This window comes from Chiloscyllium plagiosum, chromosome 10 (assembly GCF_004010195.1).
Source record: "Chiloscyllium plagiosum isolate BGI_BamShark_2017 chromosome 10, ASM401019v2, whole genome shotgun sequence".
NCBI classification, from domain to species: Eukaryota; Metazoa; Chordata; class Chondrichthyes; order Orectolobiformes; family Hemiscylliidae; genus Chiloscyllium; species Chiloscyllium plagiosum.
Genome location: NC_057719.1, coordinates 6744101 through 6765482, shown reverse-complemented (window position 1 = coordinate 6765482; position 21382 = coordinate 6744101). Strand labels below are relative to the sequence as shown.

Below are 21382 nucleotides of genomic sequence, written 5' to 3'. Positions count from 1 at the left end.
CAACACTGAACCCTGCGGGATACCACTTGTCACCAGCAGCCATTCCGAAAAAGAACCTTTAATCCCAACTCTCTGCCTCTGTCAGACAGCCAATCCCCAATCCATGCCAGTAGCTCACCTTGAGCACCATGGACCCTCACCTTACTCAGCAGTCTCCCATGAGGCAGCTTAGCAAAGGTCTTTTGGAAGTCTAGATAGAAAACATCCACTGGGTTTCCCTGGCCTAACCTACTTGTTACCTCGTCAAAGAATTCTAACAGGTTTGTCAGGCATGACCTCCCCTTACTAAATCCATGCTGACTTGTTCTAATTCGACCGTGCACTTCCAAGAATTTAGAAATCTCATCCTTAAAGATGGATTCTAGAATTTTACTGACAACCCAGGTTAGGCTAACTGGCCTATAATTTTCCATCTTTTGTCTTGATCTTTTCTTGAACAAGGGGGTTACAATAGCGATTTTCCGATCATCTGGGACTTTCCCTGACTCCAGTGATTTTTGAAAGATCACAATCAGCACCTCTACAATTTCCTCAGCCACCTCCCACAGAACTCTAGGATGTAGCCCATCCAGGCCAGGAGATTTATCGATTCTTAGACTGTTTAGCTTTTCTAGCACTTTCTCTTTTGTAATGGCTACCATACTCAACTCTGCCCCCTGACTCTCCTTAATTGTTGGGATATTACTCATGTCTTCCATTGTGAAGACTGATGAAAAGTTCTTATTAAGTTCTTCAGCTATTTCCTTATCTCCCATCATTAGCCTTCCAGCATCAATTTGGAGCGGCCAATTTCTACTTTTGCCTCTCATCTGTTTCTTGCATATTGAAGAAACTTTTACCATCATCTCTAATATTACTGGCTAGCCTACATTCATATTTGTTCCTCTCCTTCCTTATTTCTCTCTTTGTTATCCTGTTTGTTTTTGTAGTCTTCCTAATCTTCTGAGTTCCCAGTGCTCTTGGCCACTTTATAGGATCTCTCTTTTTCTGTGATACATTTCCTGACTTTCTTTGTTAGCCATGGCTGTCTAACCCCTCCCTGGATAATCTTTCTTTTCTTTGGGATGAACCTCTGTACTGTGTCCTTAATTACACCCTGAAACTCCTGCCATTGTTGCTCTACTGTCTTCCCCACTAGGCTCTGCTTCCAGACAATTATCGTTAGTTCCTCTCTCATGCCCCTGTATTTAACTTTATTTAATTGTGACACCATTACATCCAATTTTGCCTTCTCTCTTCCAAACTGCAGACTGAACTCTACCATATTATGATCGCTGCCTCCTAAGTGTTCCCTTACTTGAAGATCTTTTACAAAGTCTGGCTCATTACATAGAACTAAGTCCAGAATAGCGTGCTCCCTTGTGAGCTCCATCACAAGCTATTCCAAAAAGCCATCCTGTAAGCATTCCATGAATTCCCTTTCTTGGGATCCACTGGCAACGTTATTCATCCAGTCCACCTGCATGTTGAAGTCGCCCATGATCACCGTTACCTTGTCCTTCTGACATGCCATGAAGGTCAGTTTAGATTGTGTGCTCAAGTGTCTGGAGTGGACCTGAGCCCATAACCGTCTGACACACAGGTGGGGCTCGTACTAACTGAGTGATGACTTAACACCCAAAAATGCTATACTTCCTAAACATTTGGGTATAACTGCATGAGTTATTAGCTCACCTGTTCTGCCCTGATCCTCAGGTTTGATGTGTCAATGTTCACCCAACAAGAAGAAAGAACAATTAGAGGGAGAGTTAGCAATGCACTGCTGTTGTGGGTGTCTCAATGGCAGGTTTAAGAATTCCGCTGGTTGTCTGTCAAGACCAATATTCCTAAAAAAAATTCTACCTTCTAAAAACAATAATAACTTTAAAGTGTTCTGGTTGTGGCTAGGTGCAAAAAGAGTCATATTTTGCTTCGCAACCAGCAACATACAAGTCAAATTGAAATTTTTGCATACACACACCCAATTCTACCTCCAGCTTGCCTCGATCTCGAGGGGTTAGGCATGGAGTTGATCCTTTTGGGACAAGATCTGGATGTCAAAACGACTCAGTGTTTTTTAAACTATGATGCTGAATCCTCCAGACTCCAAATCTTCCAGCAGGTCCAAATGACAATGGTCCTTTTCTTTACAAGTTGCAGACCAGTGGCAAAAAAACGTATTGTCCTTATGTCATGCTCTTAACTGTTCCAACCTGCTGTGAGGTAGCTTGTTGCCAATGACTGAAGCATAGCCATTTGTATCCGCAGGCTCCTCTTTATCCCACCAATTCCAAAGCCAAATGATAGCAATTAAAGCCCTGAAGCACAGTCTGTTACTGTCAAAGAGTGGTCAATTAAAACTTTAATGTTTAGACACATCAAAACAGCAAGTCAATGTTCAAGCCAATTTTGTTCGAGTTACCCTTCCTGTCTTATCTGTCTTTCCTCCCTCCAGTATCCCAGGGTAACCGAAGACATCAGTCAATAAATTGCCTTCTCACTTCCAATAACAATATTTAGTGTTACATACAGTATCTTCTCTTAAAATATATTTTTATTGAAAACAGATTTTTTAATAACACAACAAATACAAAACAACACAATTCAAAACAATACCAAGAAAGAATACAAAAAAATTTAAAACCTAAACCGCCCTCATGAGCAAATATATATAAAATATATTTTAAAAATCAATTAACTACTTAACTAAATAAATAATAACTAACAACAAACTAATAAATAATTATATTACAGTGCAGCAAACAAAACACTAACACTCGAATATCGAGAGCATTCATTTTCACCTATTCATACGTTCGCAGTTCCCCTTCACTGGATATTGGACTTATAAAGCACAATCGTTCCAGCTATATAAAAGCCCTTATTAGTGTGGCAGATAAATCTGTGCTGAAAATGTGTTGCTGGAATTAAGCTCAGCAGGTTAGGCAGCATCCAAGGAACAGGAGAATCGACGTTTCGGGCATAAGCCCTTCTTCAGGATTCCTGAAGAAGGGCTTATGCCCGAAACATCGATTCTCCTGTTCCTTGGATGCTGCCGATTCCTGAAGAAGGGCTTATGCCCGAAACGTCGATTCTCCTGTTCCTCAGATAAATGTGTGTCCAGGTAATCCAAAAAGGGCTGCCATGTCTTATAGAAATTCTCAGTTTTGTGGTGTACCATACTTGTAAGAAAATCCAAGGGGGATATGCTCCATAAGAATCTTATGGCAACCCAACAGGCCCAGGGGATTTTCGGACACCCAAACTAACAAAATATGCTTTCTTGCGCAGAAAGTGAGGATGCTGAAAAGTTTTTCTTATGCACATCCACAGGGAATACACTGGGCAGGCCAAGAAGAAGAGAAATTGGGTCCTTCACCCTTACACCCAAAATCCCCTCCATTGCACCCACCACAGCGCTCCAGTATGTTTGAAGCTTACCACAGTACCAGAGACAATGGGTAAGAGTGCCCATACTAACTCTTCACTCGGGGCATGTTGAAGATATCCCTGGTTTAAATTTTGACAAACGATCCGGAGCCAAGTGGACCCTGTGGATAATCTTCAACTGATATCTTTCTTGCATTTTCCCAAATATCTCCCATGCCTCTGAGGTGACCTCAACACCTAGCTCTCTCTCCCACACCCTGCAAAGCCGATCAAAGTCATCTGAGGGCCAACCCCCACCCCAGTTGATGATATAAAGTGCGAACAGAAAGTATACTCTTAGCACTGAGCACCCTCCTCTCTACGTTGGAATTGTAGGGATCGGTCTAAAGTGTAGTCTTTTTTTGAATAAAATTCCTAACTTGGAAAAAAAATGAAAGCGGTCCCTGCTAGATAGTTCACATTTCTGCGCTAATTCATCAAAAGACATCATTATGTCCCCCCCAAATAAATCACCCATGCAAGACACACCCCTAGCTGCCCAATGTTTGAATCCTGAATCCATCATCCCCATATGAAAACCCGGCATACCCACTACAGGTGTAAGAAACTATAGGTGCAAGAAAAGATGTTTTGCCAATATTGCCTTCTCTCTGCCGAATTGCCCCCCCATACGTTAAGTGTATTGATAACTATTGGATTATGGCAATATTCCTTAACTGTCCTCACTTCGTCCAAAAACAGCAAGCGAGCAAGGGGTCACCCTGCCTGAGAGGTTTCCATATCTAACTATGTTGGAAGAGGATCCCCACAAACCCGATCACTCACATAAGATAAAAGCGAGCTTAGTTGATAGTTTTTAATGTCCGGGAGACCCACCTCCCCCCCACCCCCAATCTGTGAGGCAGTTGCAGTTTAGCTAATTTAATAAGGGGCCACTTACGATGCCAAGTAAAAGAGATGAACCAGCTGTTTAGTCTCCTGAACGTTTGCTTATCGAAAATCAGGGGGAGCTTCTGTATAGGGTAAAACAAAATGGGGGAAAATATTCATAATAATAAGAGCTGTCCGACCTAACCATGAGATCAGAAGTGCCCTCCCATCTTTGAAGGTCTTGTTTGATTTTGTCGAAAAATTGAACAAAATTGGCTTTAAACAACCGATCAAGAACTGATTTGGAGATGCCGGTGTTGGACTGGGGTGTACAAAGTTAAAAATGACACAACACCAGGTTACAGTCCAACAGGTTTAATTGGAAGCACTAGCTTTCAGAGCGCTGCTCCTTCATCAGGTGGTTGTGGAGTACACAATTGTAAGACACAGAATTTATAGCAAGAACTGGAGTGATAAATATGCCCAAACACATAAAACCCCACCGGGACCACTTAAATGGGAATCGAGATTCGCTCTCAAGACCTAGCACCTTCGTAAGACCACCCATAGGGATAGCCTCTGATTTTGCAAAACTCATCCTATACCCTGAAAAGGTGCCAAACGCGCTGATGCATTGTATCAGGCAAGGCACCGAAACCGCTGGGTTTGACAAAAAAATGAGGACATTGTCTGCAAACAACGAAATCTTATGTAAATTTGACCCCACTTCTGGAGCCGATAAACCGGGATCCCAATGAATGGCCTCCACCAACGGTTCAATCCCAATGTAAAAAACAAAGGCGAAAGGGGACAGCCCTGTCAGCTGCACCAAGAAATGTTAAAATTGCTCGATCGCACCCCATTGATGATGACCGCAGTGACAGGGTCACTGTAGAGAACCTTTACCCATCTTATAAAGGCTTCGCCCAAGCCAAACCACTCTAGAATATAAAAATGGTGCTGCCACTCAATTCAGTCAAATACCTTCTCTGCACCTACAGAAATCACCAATCCCTGTATTGACTGTTGTTGACAAGCTTGAATTACATTAAGCTGTCTCCTAACATTATTGGAGGATCTGCGGCCCTTTATGAAGCCCATCTGGTCCTCTTTAACAACAGAAGATAACACAGTTTCCAACCTTAATGCAAGAGTCTTAGAGAGGATTTTAAAATCAACATTTAAGTGTGAAATGGGCCTGTAAGAAGCACATTCTCCAGGACCTTCCCAATAAGTGAAATATTGGCCTCTCGTAGAGATGATCAAGGCTGTATGAGTCATTGAACATGTTGTGCATCGGACCTGACAATATGCTCATAAATTCCTTATCGAATTCTCTGGGAAGTCCATCAGGACTGAGCCCCTTTCCACTCTGAAGCTGCTTCACAGCCTCCTCCACCTCTTGTTCTGATAAGGGGACATTGAGAAAATACTCTTGTTTGGGGGTCACACCTGGGAGCTCCAGATCCTCGAAAAAGGACTCCATCTTGGCCCACCCCTCCTCATAACCTTCAGACTGGTATAATTCAGAGTAAAATCTCTGGAATGCCACATTAATCTTTTTGGAATCACATGATAGGTTCCCAGATCCTTCCCTAATTTACACAATGGCTTGAGGTGCACTCCTTTTCCTGGTGAGATACGCTAGGTACTTACCCAGTTTGTCACCATGCTCATATAACTTTTGTTCTGTGAAAGTAAGCTCCTTCTTTGCTGTCTGCGTGAGCATGGAATTCTATGCAGACCGCAGCGCCGTAATCCTCTTCAGCTTGGCCAATGAGAGCCAGTCAAAGTAAGTCTTCTCGGCTATCTTCAACCGTGCTTCAAGGAGACGTTGCTGTTTGCCCTTCTGCCGGTTCCTACTGGCAGAGTAGGAGATAACTAACCTCCGGCGTAGGCTTTGACAGTTTACCAAAGGACGGATGGGCTACTAACCGAGCCTGAATTAATGGCTAGGGACGGCTGAAATTCCTTAGAGAAATACTCCACAAAATTATCATCCTTAAGAATAAAGGGATCCATTCGCCAGTGCTTCGGGCCCACTCTAGCCCCTTAATCTTAACCAACAGATACACTGGAGTGTGATCGGAGATGATAATATTACCTGGATTAGTTCTCTTGATTTTATTTCAAATATTGAGTGGGAGAATTGGAACTCTTAAAAAAAATCTAAACAAATTTGGAGAAAATCACTAACAATGAGGTATTAAATTGAAATTCGGTAAATTTCGAGCAAATGAATAGGGGACTTAAAATTCCAAGCACAGGTTAACAAAATGACACCTCAGATTTGGTAAACAGCTAATGATCATTGTTTCAATGAGGCTCATCGTTAAACTCTCACTTAATCCCTAGGTGATCTTAAAATTTACTTTTTTAAAATTCAAAGCCAAAAATGGGGAAATCATACTTCCACTGTACAGAGTTAGACTCTACCCGGAACACAGCCTTCTATCCAAGACACTGCATCTTGTGGGGTATAGGACTGAGGAGCAGGAGAAGGCTATTGAGCCTTTTAAACCTGTTCCACCGTTCGATAAGGTCATGACTGAGATCTAGTTGCAGTCTGAACTCCACTTTCCTGTATGCCCCCCCCATAACCCATGACTATCAAATATCTATCCAACTCAGTATTGAATAAATTTGAAGTCCCATCCTCCACCGCTCTTTGGAAATGAGAACCCAACAGTCGAATGACCCTTTCAGAGAGAAGAAATATCTCTTCAGAAGGGATACACTGACCTTTCTGGGGTCACAGTGCTAAATTAGATCTAAGAGCATTAAATTCTAAGGAATGTTTGCATAGATGAGCTTTGTATTCCTTTGGGTCCTGAAGATTAATAAGAGATCTAATATTAGCGTTAACATATCAATGGCAAAGTAAACTGGCAAATATTTATCACTGAAGTAACATCGCTAAAACTTGTTTTGTCACTTTGATCTTGTTATCAATATCTTTGCTGTTTATGGGACCTTGGTAATTTTAAAATTGTTCATGGGGTGCAGTTGGTGCTAGCAAGACTAAATTATTGCCAATTCTGATTGCCCTGAGGTGGCAGGTTATTTTCTTAAAGCAGTGCAGTCCATGTGATATAGGCACTCAATAATGCTTGTTAGAGAGGGAGTTCCAGGATTTTGACCTCGTGTCAGTGAAGGAGTGGTGATACTGTTTCAAATCAGAATATGGGAAACTTGGAAGAAACAAGTAGTTGGGCCTGGAATGCACTGACTGGAAATGTAGTGGAGGCAGGTTCAATCGATGCGTTCAAGAGGGCATTAGATTTTTTAAAATAGAAACAACATGAAAGGGTATTGGGAAAATGTGGGAGGCACGGGGTCATAATGCTCATTTGGAGAGTTGGTGCAAAGCCAGTGGGCTAAATGGCCCTCTTCTGCATCATAACGCTTTTGTGACTTGCAGATGGTGGTGTTCCTGTGCATCTGCTATCCCTGTCCTTCTCGGAGACAGAGGCCTAAAGTTTGGAAGGTGCTGTCAAAGGAGTCTTGATGAGTTAGTGCAGTGCATCTTGTGGATGTAGATACTACTGTGGGTTAGTATTGAAGGAAGTGAAGTTTTAAGAAATGTCTCTATATCACAAAGGTTAATATACTTCAATAGTTATATGTTGGCTTGAGACAATCTCAGGTTATAAAAGGCACTACATAAATGCAAGATCCACCTTGTTACTTGATTTTAGTTAGAAATCAAGAAATAATAGAATTTAAAAACTGTGCATAGGAATAAGCTTAAACCACAGTTGAAATAAAAGAAAATTAGACACCTCCAAACTCTACATTCCCATCGGCTCCTGCAAACTGTAGTCAATGATGGTTTGCCCTAATATTAAAGAAGTAACAAAGATAAGGAGGCCTCTCCTATCCATACCCTCCATTCAAGGCAGAACGATGATCTCAGTTGTAGCTGTTACTCTTGGTTAATGCTTTCCCGTGTTAATGAGATTCTTCACTCAGTTTTCCAAGTGAGGTGACAGTGAGGTGTGTCAACTCTTGTCCTCTGATCATTCGGCTGATGATAAATGTAACATATTTATTGACAGTGGAGTTAATAAGTACAAATATAGCATAATCACTTTGTGACAGCTGTCGACTCTTCTCAGCTCCCCACAGGCAGAACCCAAGCAACAACTAAAGGAGGGTTGGGGTGGAATTTAGCATGGTCCAATTAAAGTTGTACAAGCTTATTAACCTCTGAGAGATGATCTGAATCTATGTAACATTGCTGTACGCTGCTGGTGCCAAAGTTCAGGAATGATTGCCCCCAGTCCTGGAACTGTTTCCTGCATGCACAAGAATATTTCAGGCCCATTCTAACTACACAGGGTCATTGATGGAAATTATTTTAATTACATTATCTGTGGATCTGGGCAGATTTTAATACAGCAAATGCATTGATTATTTTATTAAGCATCTGAGGCTGTAATGAAATGCAACACATGTACTTAGATTAGACGACAGCTGTCACACTGAATTTCAGAAATAATGAAGTCAAAGTAATTTACATTGATTCATTGCACACACGCAAATTTCTCAGCTTGCTCATGGGCCAGTGTTTTCTGTGGAGTCCTGCCTATGACAGTACCACTGCAGATGTTAAAATATCATTCAATTACTAATTAAGCAAATCTGAAATTTGCACCAGCAAATATAAAAGCCAATTGAATATTACTTGCCGTAAATAAACTGCAGGTACAATTTCAAGCAACTCTCCCAGTATGAATCACCATCTCTCCAGAGTACTGTTACAATAATATGATAATTAATACCTGGATTTATATACTTCTAAGTCTATAATGTGTAGTACTAACATCACCATGCATAGCAGATTAAGTTTTAAGATGCAGCTGAACCTCTTTATAGTAGTTCTGTGTTTAACTTGAATGAACTGTCATTCGCAAAATGAATAGATTGTTCTCAATGAGTTTCATTTTGAACATTTACCTGAAAAGCATCAACCAGGTTACCATTCGAAGGTTCTTTGCAGGAACTTTATCAGAGAAAATGTGACTCCAAGCCAACATAACCAAATCCTGGGACAGGTAGCCAAAAGTTGGTCCACGGTGCGATATTCAGACTCTGTTACAAACACTCAACTTGACATGACTACCAATCTTCTGTTCTTTGAAACTGATTTCATTCACTATAGACCAAATACTGCCTCACACAGAACATAAACAGCACTCTGCTGGAAACTTTCATTGCGTTTAAAGCTCAGGAACAGGCTGTTCAGCTCAACCAGTCTCTGTACATGAGCCATCTCACTCCCCTCTGCTTGGTCTTCTATTTTTTTTCTCCCCTGTGTTTATTTAGATTGCTGTTAAATATATCAATAATGGTCACTTCAACACTCCACATGGTACTGAACACAATATTCTCAGCACTGTCTAGATAGAACAGTTTCTCCCAACTTCCTTCTTTGGTTGAGTCATGACTATCTTACACATGAAGCTCCAGCTCTGGCTCCCCCATAAGATGAAACATCTCCTACATTTTGCTTTTACTACCTCTCAGCTCAAATAATGTTGTAAATTACTTTTGCACTTCACACAGGCTACACTTAATGGTAAGGTCCTAGGGAGTGTTGCTGGACAGAGAGCTTGGAGTGCAGGTTCATAGTTCCTTGAAAGTGGAGTCTCAGGAAGACAGGATAGTGAGGAAGGCATTTGGTATGGTTGCCTTTATTGGTCAGTGCATTGAGTATAGGAGTTGGGAGGAAATATTGCAGCTGTATAGGACATTGGTTGGGCCACTATCAGAATACTGTGTGCAATTTCAGTCTCTCTGCAACAGGAACGATGTTGTGAAATTTGAAAGTGGTCAGAAAAGATTTAAAAGTATGTTGCCAGGGTTGGAGGGTTTAACTAAAGGGAGAGGCTGGGGCTATTCTCCCTCGAGCGTCGGAGTATATGTAAGACAAAGTGCAAAAAGTGGACATGAGATAGCTTTGGCAAATAGAGTTAAAGAAATCCAAAGAGATTCTATAAGTGAGGACAAAACAGTAACTAGGGCACCTTTATGTGTTGAACACGGGAGTGGATGAGATACTAAACAAATATTTTGTGTTAGTATTTACTGTGGATAAGGACATGGAAACTAGGAACTTGGGGAAATAAACAGTGATGTCTTGATAAAAGGAGGTACTGGAGTCCGAAAACACATATAAATAAATAAATCCCTGGGACCTGATCAGGTATTTCCCAGAACGTTGTAAGAAGCTACGGAAGAGATTCCTGATGAAGGGCTTTTGCCCGAAACGTTGATTTTCTTGCTCCTCGGATGCTGCCTGACCTGCTGTGTTTTTCCAGCACCACTCTAATCTAAAGAGATTGCTGGGCCTCTTGCTGAGATATTTGTATCATTGACAGCTACAGGTACTGGAAGACTGGAGGTCAGCTAATGTGGTACTATTATTTAAGAAAGGCTGTAAGGAAGAACCATGGTGGGTAACTTGCTGGAGGAATTCTGAGGGACAGGATTTACGTGCATTGATTAGGGATAGTCAACATGGTTTTGTGCATGGGAAATTGTGTCTCACTAGTTGACTTTCGTGAAGAGGTGGCAAAGAAGATTGATGAAAGGACAGCGATAGACATTGTCTATATGGACTTCAGCAAAGCTGTCAACAAGGTTCTGACAGTACACTGGTTAGTAAGGTTAGAACACATGAGATCCAGGGGCAGCTAGCCAATTGGATATAAAATTGGCTTGAAGGTAGGAGACAGAGGGTGGTGGTAGAAGGTTGTTTTGGACTGGAGGCCTGTTACCAGCGTTTCATGATTTATATAAATGATTTTGATGCGAATCTAGGAGGTATGGTTAGTAAGTTTGCAGATGACACCAGTATAGGTTGTATAGTGGACAGCGAAGAAGGTTACCTCAGAGTACAATGAGACCTTGATCAGATGGACCAATGGGTTGAGGAGTGGCAGATGGAGTTTAATGTTGATAAATGTGAGGTGTTGCATTTTGGTAAGGCAAGCCAGGACAGGACTTATATACTTAATGGTAGGGCTCTGGGGAGTGTTGCCCAACCTGAATGTGCAGGTGCATAGTTCCTTTAGATTTGCAGGCCGGCAGGAGAGTGGAGAAGGCATTTGGCATGCTAGCCTTCATTGATCAGAACATTGAGTGCAGAAGTTGGGATGTTGTGCTGCGGCTGTACAGGACATTGGTAAGGCCACTTTTAGAATATTGTGTACAATTCTGGTCATCCATCTATAGGAAAGATTTTGTTAAACTTAAGAGTCAACTGAAAAAATTTACAAGGATGTTGCCAGGACTGGAGGGTTTGAGTACGAGGGGGAGGCTGAACAGGGTAAGGCTTTTTTCCCTGGAGCGTAGGAGGCTGAGGGGGTCCTTATAGAGGTTTATAAAATCATGTGGGGCATGGATAGGATGAATAGCCAACAACTTTTTCCGAGAGTGGGGGAGTCCAAAACTAGACAGCATGGGTTTAAGGTGAGAGGGGAAAGATTTAAAAAGGCCTTGAGGGGTAATTTTTTTCATGCAGACAGTGATGCGTGTATGGAACAAGCTGCCAAAAGAAGTGGTAGGAACAGGCACAATTACAACATTTAAAAGACATTTTGATGAGTAATGAATAGGAAGGGTTTGGAGGGATATGGGTCAAATTATGGCAAATGGTACTAGGTCAGAATGGGATGTCTGGTCGGTGTGGGCAAGTTGGACCGAAGGGTCTGTTTCTGTGCTGTATGCCCATGAATGACAGAGCAGACCCAGGAGGCTGAATGACCAGATGCTACTCCTTATTTCTATGTTTTCAGGAGACTGCAGATGGTGTGAGAACTAAACCATTCACTTTGAATCTGCCACTAGAACCGAGATATGATGCTGAACATACAAGACAACAAGTTTATTGCATTCATTGTAACAAAGCTACATGTTCCTGGAAGTACACAAATACCACATTGAATATTGAATCACTGCTGCAGTTGGAGGGAGAACATGAAATATATAAACTGCATTTGGGTGACATTTCTGATTGAGCAATGGCTTTGTCTCCCAGGTCACTCCCCATTCATGAGGGAGCAGTGTTGTTGCCCTTGGGGCTGAAAGATCTGCAACATCCTTCCTCACTCCAGGCTTCATTAGATTGTCATTCATGGCGCATGACAATCTCAAAGTCCTTGAAGCTGACGTGGCCATCCAAATCTCGATCCACTTCCCTGCAGGAAGACAGATGAAGTCTTATAATGACACTGATGAGAAAGAAAGAAGATGCATTCATACAGTGCCTTTCAATCTTGCTGGCACTACAGGGGGTGCAGAGGAGGTTCACCGGGTTGATTCTGGAGTTGAGGGGGTTGGCTTATGAGGAGAGACTGAGTCGACTGGGATTATATTCATTCGAATTCAAAAGAATAAGGGGGAATCTCATAGAAACATATAAAATTATGAAGGGAATGGATAAGATGGAAGTAGAGAGGATATTTCCACTGGCAAGTGAAACTAGGACAAGAGGGCATAGCCTCAAAATTAGGGGGAGCAGATTTAGGACTGAATTGAGAAGGAACTTCTTCACCCAGAGGGTTGTGAATCTGTGGAATTCCCTGCCCAGTGACGTAGTTGATTCTACTTCAGTGAATGCTTTTAAAGCTCAAATAGATTTTTTTTTGAATAATGAAGGAATCAATGGATATTGTGAGAGGGCGGGTAAGTGGAACTGAGGCCAAGAAAAGATCAGCCATGATCTTACTGAATGGAGGAGAAGGCTCAAAGGGCCAGATGGCCTACTCCTGCTCCTCGTTGTTATGTTCAGAAGTCCCAATTGCATTTCTCTGAGTATCAAGGTGACTGAACGATCTCAGATTTTACAGGAGCGTCCATACCAGAGGCATTAGCCCGCATCCTGGATTGTTTGCTGCCAGAAAAGGGTTTGGAGGGATATGGGCCGGGTGCTGGCAGGTGGGACTAGATTGGGTTGGGATATCTGGTCGGCATGGACAGGTTGGACCGAAGGATCTGTTTCTGTGCTGTACATCTCTATGACTCTAAGACTCTATAACTGCATTTGTCGCCTATTCTTCCTCTTTCTACGTTGGTTGAACACAACCTCTCACTCTCAGCAGCAACACCAATTCCCTCACTCCCACCCGAGAGAGTGAGCTTTCCCAGTGTTACTCTTAGTCGGATAGTTTTGGGTTCAAACTGCACTCCACAGAATTTCCTGTCAAACTCCTCTCTGGCTCTTTCCTCTGTCTCCGGATGCTCCTCTTTGACCATGCCTTTGATCATTTGTCTCACATGGCTCAATGTTGCCAAACGTTTCACGATATTGCAAATGTGACACTTTTGGGATTTTTCCCTGCACAACAGGCACGATACAAATGTAATTTTTTTTGTTGTTCATTGATTTCAATAAGACTGCCGCTGAGTTCAACAAGAAGGCTTCGTATTCCAGGGCATTTGCACCACTTCACCCCCATCATTGTTCAGAAAAAACATCAGCCCCGGTAGCGAGAACACGTCGGGTCATATTCAAGTCCCTCAAGTGGAAAGGTCATCCAGTCCACCCTCTGCATCTTCTCGAGGATACAATTCACAAAACAGTCTTGGCCGTTCACCTCCTGTTCCTTAGCATTTTTGGGTAGCGGATTAAGACCCTTAATTGCCACTTACTTGGGCATGTAGCAGTGTCAATAAGTCCAAGGGCAGGTGTCCAATGGGAGCTTTACCAACCCCTTGTATTATGGGGCTCAGGGGAAGCCAGCCCAATGATATATCACTTCAACTCGTGCACACAGACTGGACGGAGAGGGTGTTATGTCCAGCAATAAACTTTTTATTTCAAAAAAATGCCTCAGCGTCTAAAGTGATTCAGTTACTGTGTTTATAGATCTATGCAAATTGCTCCACTCATCAGCCTATGATTCAATTGTCACTCTGCAGGATGTGGTTCTTCACTCGGTTGCTCTGGGTTCTTTAAGCCAGGGACTGACCGATGTGTGAGTAATGTTTGGGTGCAATGGGGAATAAAATGTTCAGAAGGCAGTGAATGGGGGATCTGTTCTCTTTGTTCAGTGCCAATGATCTGGGAATATTTCTAGCCTGGATTTAGTCACATTCACAGGCACAGACAAAGTACGCAACAAGCATGAAAGACAACACTATACTCTTCCAATTTTTCTCAACCTTCTGAACCCTGGACACAACTCACCTGGGAATAGCTGGAAGCCTCAACCATCTTGGCCCAGTTTAAGCATACTGCTTGGTGTGATCTTTCACAACCACAGGAGATACTGAAGTGCTTTTACATTTCAAAAATATATATTATATATTAGTCATGTCGGCGTCGCTCCGAAAGCTAGTGTGCTTCCAATTAACCTGTTGGACTATAACCTGGTGTTGTGTGATTTTTAACTATATATCATATATATAGTCACAAATGCAGTTCGGCTCTGTATAGTAACATTTCAAGGAAACAATCATCAGAGTTTGACTCTGTCTAAACAAAGCAAAGGCATCTCTTACTTGTACAAGACTCTACTTACATGTATTTGAGACACCAGCAGGGTACAAAAACTGAACAGACCCCAATTCAGCAGAAGGTTCTCAGATAGTGGTCTTTCCCCACTGCTCCTTGGCACCAGCTGCCCCAGGTTTAGTCCTGGACCTTGCATTGTGCCAGTCTGCAACATTTGTTAGGGTCAACGCCATGTTCTGGAAGACTAACAAGTTTCAGGCTGACCAAACAGCATCTTTTACCAGGCAGTAAAAATGGATGAATGGAACAGAGGCTTCGACTGACACACTGAGTGCGGTTCTGAGAGCGTCACCACACTGTCAGAGGTGCTGGTTTCAGTTGAAAAGTTAAGTTGATCAACCCTCCCGGGTGGATCCAAAAGATCCCGTGGGACCATTTTGAAGAGATCTTCTCAGCATTGGGGTCAATATTTATCTCTCAACCACTGTCACTAAAAATAAGAGGCAAATTGGTCATTGTCTTCTGGCTGTTTGTGAGAGCTTGCTGTGTGGTAATTGGCTGCTATTCTTCCACACATTTGCAACAGGGAAGACACTTTACAAATTGTCTAAAAGCACTTAAAGACATTTTGAGCTTCAGAAAGTTACTGTAGATGCAGAAGCTGTTTCCTTTAACATTGTTATGAATCAGAGAGTAGGTTGGGGCAGGCATGGTTGGGAAAATGAAAATGGGCAACACAAATCATATAAGGCAAATACAAATTGGGCACTACACAGCAGGATCCTGTCATGGTGAAACTGCATATGCAGACAACATGGGCTTACATTCAACAAGGTTGATTATACCACTACGTAGGGATAAATTAGGAGTTAATAAAAGAATTTTCTTCTGGCACACACCTATTAAATTCCCATAGCATTGAATGTCTTTCTGTGTGTTTGGGGAACAACTGGCAGTACAATGAGCCAAAACAATCCGATACTGATTGGTATTTAATGGAGCTTTCCCTCATCAAGCAGGCTCCCAGACAGCAAGCTTGCTATTCTGGTGATTTCAGAGCAAATCTGCAGGATCATTTTGTAGTGTGTCTCTTGCTATGAAACTGCTCCATTCATTTTTAGAAACATTAGAGTTCTTTGCACCTTTCTGGTAAGTTTGGCTCCCTGGCAGTAGCCAGAGGGGGAGGAGGTTTGAATTTGGAGCACAGGCAAGTCATAAGAAATATCCTTCCCTCTTCTCACTCTTTAGGACATGCCTATACTCTACTTATTTGACTAAGCCTTCGGTCACTCGTCTTAATATATCTTTGCGTGGCTCAAGTGTCAAATTTCGTTTGGACGTCGCTCCTGTGAAACACCTTGGGATGTTAAAGGTGCTATAAAAATTGACTTGTTTTTCATTCTCTCATGGGATGTGAGCACAGCTGGCTATCCGAGTTTACCTTTGAGAAGGTGGTGATGAGCTGCCTTCTTGAACTGATGCAGTCCATATGCTGCAGGTAGATCCACAATACCATTAGAAAGGGAGTTCCAGGATATTGAGCCAGTGGTAGTGAACGAATGGAGATATATTTTCAAGTCAGGATAGTGAGTGGCTTGGAAGGGTACTTGAAAATGGTGGAGTTCCCATGTATCTGTCTTTCCAAATGGAAGTGGTCATAGGTTTGGAAGGTGCTGCGTAAAAATCTTGGATACATTTCTGCAATGCATCTTGTAGATGGCCTACACTGCTGCTACTGAGTGTTGATGGTGGAGAGAGTGGTTGCTTGTGGATGTGGTGCCAATTAAATGGCTGTTTTGTCCTGGATGGTGTAAAACTTCTTGAGTGTTGTTGGGCTGCATCCAGGTAGGTGGGAAGAATGCCATTCACACTCCTGACTTGTACAGTATCGATGATGGACTGACTTTGAGGAATCAGGAGGTGAGTTACTTGCCGTAATATTCCTAGCCTTTGACCAGCTCTTGTAACAATGTTTTTTTATATGGAGAGCCCAGCTGATTTTCTAGTCAGTGGTAACTCCAGGATGTTGATAGCAGGGATTTGACACTCATTTACAATTTATACATCTGCATTCTATTCCTAACAACCTTGCTCCTATTCTGAATTTCTTAGTCTGTGTTTGTCTTGAAAGTTGACAGGGATTAATTTTCAACTACAGTTGGGGGCAGGAGGAGTTTTGGGATGGTTAAATAATCATCAGCAATTGATCTCCTGTCCATGATCATGGCAGGAGGGATGGTATCGATACTTTTAACTAATTTGTTCAGACTTTAGATTAGATTAGATTACTTACAGTGTGGAAACAGGCCCTTCGGCCCAACAAGTCCACACCGACCTGCCGAAGCGCAACCCACCCAGACCTATTCCCTTACATTTCACCCCTTCACCTAACACTACGGGCAATTTAGCATGGCCAATTCACATAACCTGCACATTTTTGGACTGTGGGAGGAAACCGGAGCACCCGGAGGAAACCCACACAGACATGGGGAGAATGTGCAAATTCCACACAGTCAGTCACCTGAGGTGGGAAGTGAACCCTGGTCTCTGGCGCAGTGAGGCAGCAGTGCTAACCACTGTGCCACGTGCTGCCCACTTGTTATGACACAACTCTGGAGCAGGTGAGACTGGAACCTGAGCCTTCCAGCCCAGAATAAGGACACAACACCGCGCTACAAGAGCCCAAGACAGATTTTATATAGGGGTAAGCAACCAGCTGCTGCCAGCCTTCTTTCTGTGCATGTTAGCATGTCCCGTTATAACTGCATCCCCTCACACGCCTGCCAGGCAAAAGGCAACAACTCTAATTAGTGGGAGGATGGAGTGACTATTTTGAAGTCTTTAATAGCTGGGAGGGATGGTGGCAGTGGTCATGTCACTGGATAAGTAATCCAGTGACCCAAACTATTGGTTTGGGAACGTGGGAATCTCACCACAGCAGCTGTGGAATTTGGATTCAGTGGATAAACAAATCTGGAAAATAAAGCTAGTCTCAGACATGGGGCCTTGAAACTATCATTAATTATTGTAAAAGCCCATCTGGTTCACGAATGTCCTTAAGGGAAGGAAATCAGCCGTCCCTAACTGGCCCACGTGATTCCAGACCCACAGCAACATGGCTGACTCTTGACTGTCCACTGAAATGATGAAGATTCAGTTCAAAGAAAACTGGTAAATGGTCAACCAATGCTGGAGTTGCCACATCTAATAAATAATAAAAAGTATGAAAAATGCAGTGCTTCTATTTACATGTCTACGTTGGATAATTGTTTAGAGGCACTCACACATAACGCTCTCTCTAAGCTGTGTGACTGCACACAGCTACTCGGACGGTCTGCGTGTGGGTTGGTTTACCAACACATTGATTTGTGCTTTGCACATGGACCTTGGAAGTCAGCACAGCAGCAGGAGAAATTAGGAGAAATATGGCTGACAAACATCACTCCTGGACTGTGATCTGCCCATTTAGGTGGAATGTGATGATGGAAAAGCACAGCAGGTCAGGTAGCATCCGGGGAGCAGTACAGTCGACGTTTCGGGCAAAGTTGGTGCCCCCTTGCAGCACTAGGCAGAGTATCTGCATGGTGAATGCTTTCCCTCGTGCACTAGTAACTGTGTGGTGCAATCTACCCAACTTAAAAGGAATTTGCAATGAATTACAGAAGACTGCTGAAAACTATAGCTGCAATTGCAAAAATGGAAAACGGAAATAGCTGAACAGGGAGAGAGTTCCAGTGTGAAGGTGCAGCACTAGAGCTTTAGTAGTCTTGGTTGACAGGAAGAATCAAATCCTCCAACCCTGGCAACTCAAATCCTCCAACCCTGGCAACATCCTTGTAAATCTTTTCTGAACCCTTTCAAGTTTCACAACATCCTTCTGACAGGTAGAAGACCAGAATTGCACACAATGTTCCAACAGTGGCCTAACCAATGTCCTGTACAGCCGCAACATGACCTCCCAACTCCTGTACTCAATGCTCTGATCAATAAAGGAAAGCATACTAAATGCCTCCTTCACCATCTGATTGACCTGTGACTCTACTTTCAAGGAGCTATGAACCTGCATTCCAAGGTCTCTTTGTTCAGCAACATTCCCTTGGACCTTACCATTAAGTGTATAAGTCCTGCTATAATTTGCTTTTCCAAACTGCAGCACTTCACATTTATCTAAATTAAACTCCATCTGCCACTCCTCAGCCCATCTGATCAAAATCCTCTTGAACTCTGAGGGAACCTTCTTCGCTGTCCACTGCACCTCCAAATTTGGTGTCATCTGCAAACTTACTAACCATACCTTGTATGTTCACATCTAAATCATTTATATAAATGGCAAAAAACAGTAGACTCAGCACCTATCCTTGTGGCACTCCACTGGTCACAGGCCTCCAGGCTGAAAAGCAACCCTCCACCACCACCCTTTGTTTTCTAGTTTCTAGCCAGTTCCGTATCAATTGAACAAACCTGGATCATTTCAGTTGCATGACACTTTGATGTTTTGGAGGCAAAAACAATGACTGCAGATGCTGCAGAAACCAGACCTGCCTATCTCCTTTTCCACCTATCCACTCCACCCTCTCCTCCCTGACCTATCACCTTCATCTCCTCCCCCACTCACGCATTGTACTCTATGCTACTTTCTCCCCACCCCCACCCTCCTCTAGCTTATCTCTCCACACTTCAGGCTCACTGCCTTTATTCCTGATGAAGGGCTTTTGCCCGAAACGTCGATTTCGTTGCTCGTTAGATGCTGCCTGAACTGCTGTGCTCTTCCAGCACCACTGATCCAGAGACCATAATGTTTTGTTATAAATTCTGTGTTTTATGTTCTTATGCTCCACAACCACCTGAGGAAGTAGTCCTACGAAAGCTAGTGCTTCCAAATAAACCTGTTGGACTATAATCTAGTGTTGTGTGATTTTTAACTTTGTCCATCCCAGTTCACACCGGCTCCTCCATATCATTATTTCCAGGCAGTGCATTCCAGGTCCTAACTAAAATTTATTCTCACATCACCCTTGCTTGATTTGCAGATCCCTTTAAATTGATGCCCTCTCATTCGTGTTTCTTTTATGGAACAATTTATCCCAATCTCCACTGTCTAGACCACTGATGATTTTGAAATCCTCTATCAGTTCTCCTCTCAGCCTCCAAGGAGAATAGTCCCAGTGTTTTCAATCTGTTCCCATGGGTGAGGTTTCTCATTCCCTGAGCCATCTTGTGAATCACTTCTGCACTATATCCAATGTGGCGTCATTTCATTTAATGTGGTGCTCACAACTGTCACAATACTTCAGCTGAGACCTAACCAGTTGTTTTACACAAGATCAGCGTCACCTTTTTGTACTCAATGCCCCCATTAATAAAGCCAGTAACACTGCATTTAACACCTTTGGATTGTCCAACCCCTCGTTTGCGGAGTTGAAGGTGATTGGTCAGCCATTTTGCTAGTAGAGGGGACACTCTTCAGTAAATGTGCAACATTGTTTGTGTCCCTCCACAGGTGTACAAAGAGTTTGTACTGAGGCTCCAAGGATGGACATTGACTGTACCAGGGGCCCTGGGCTTATTCTCAAACTGTTTAGCAAGGACCACTCTTGCTGTGTTAGTTCTAAGACTGACATTTGACAGATAGGGTCTGTCATATGCGATATGTTGGTGCCATCCCCCCTCCCCCCACCTTGTCTCAGCCGAATCCCTCCAGCCCGGCACCGCCTTCCTGACCTGCACCTGTGCCCCCCGAAACGAATCTCCTGTTCCCTGGATGCTGCCTGACCTGCTGTGCTGTTCCAGCAATAAAGTTTCAACTTTGATCTCCTGCTCCTCAATCCAAAAGATGTTTTGGTTTGATGGGGTCAATGGATTCTTGTCATGCCATCCTAGTCCCCCAACCCCATCAATACCCAGCCCCAATCCCTCCAAATTGGTGGAAATAAATGATCCAAGCAGATTAAATGCCAAGGGAAAATTATTGGACTCTGAAAGAACTCTCTTAGCCTCATAGAAATATACAGCATGGAAACAGACACCTTGGTCCAAATTGTCCATGCTGACCAGATATCCTAAACTAGCTTAGTCCCATTTGCCAGCACTTGGCCTCAAGACTCTAATCCTTCCTACTCATATACCTATCCAGATGCCTTTTAAATGTTGTAATTGTACCAGCCTCCACCACTTCCTCTGGCAACTCATTCCATACACGCACCACCCTCTGTGTGAAAAAGTTGCCCCTTAGGTTTTATATCTTTCCCCTCTCACCCTAAACCTATGCCCTCTAGTTCTGGACTCCCCGACCCCAGTACAAGTCAGTAAGCACAAGGCTCATAGAAGAATGGGATATGATATGAGGCATGACAAAGGCAGCAATGCTTCAGATGACCACAGATTTACAAAGGGTAGAATGTGGAGACCATCCATGCATTGGAAAAGACAAGTCTGGAGGTGACAAACAGTCATAGACTCATAGAGATGTTCAGCACGGAAACAGACCCTTCGGTCCAACTTGTCCATGCCGACCAGATATCCCAACCCAATCCAGTCCCACCTGCCAGCACCCAGCCCATATCCCTCCAAACCCTTCATATACCCATCCAGATGCCTTTTAAATGTTGCAATTGTACCAGCCTCCACCACTTCCTTTGGCAGCTCATTCCATGCACATACCACCCTCTGCGTGAAAAAGTT

The 21382-nt window shown here is 43.0% G+C and overlaps 1 protein-coding gene across 3 annotated transcripts in view; it reads right to left on the bottom strand.

Annotated features, from left to right (window-relative positions):
* Positions 1–8169: 8169 nt before the first annotated feature.
* efcab11 (EF-hand calcium binding domain 11) overlaps positions 8170–21382 on the bottom strand; it is a 96981-nt gene continuing 83768 nt past the window's right edge. Inside the window, exon 6 of one of the 3 annotated variants that reach the window (XM_043696962.1) lies at positions 8170–8266. In XM_043696962.1, coding sequence (XP_043552897.1) covers positions 8191–8266 — 76 coding nt within the window. In that variant the 3' untranslated portion in view covers positions 8170–8190. Of the gene's footprint in view, positions 8267–11931; positions 12477–21382 lie in introns of those variants that run through there. The other 2 variants (XM_043696961.1, XM_043696964.1) reach the window with 2 other exon arrangements.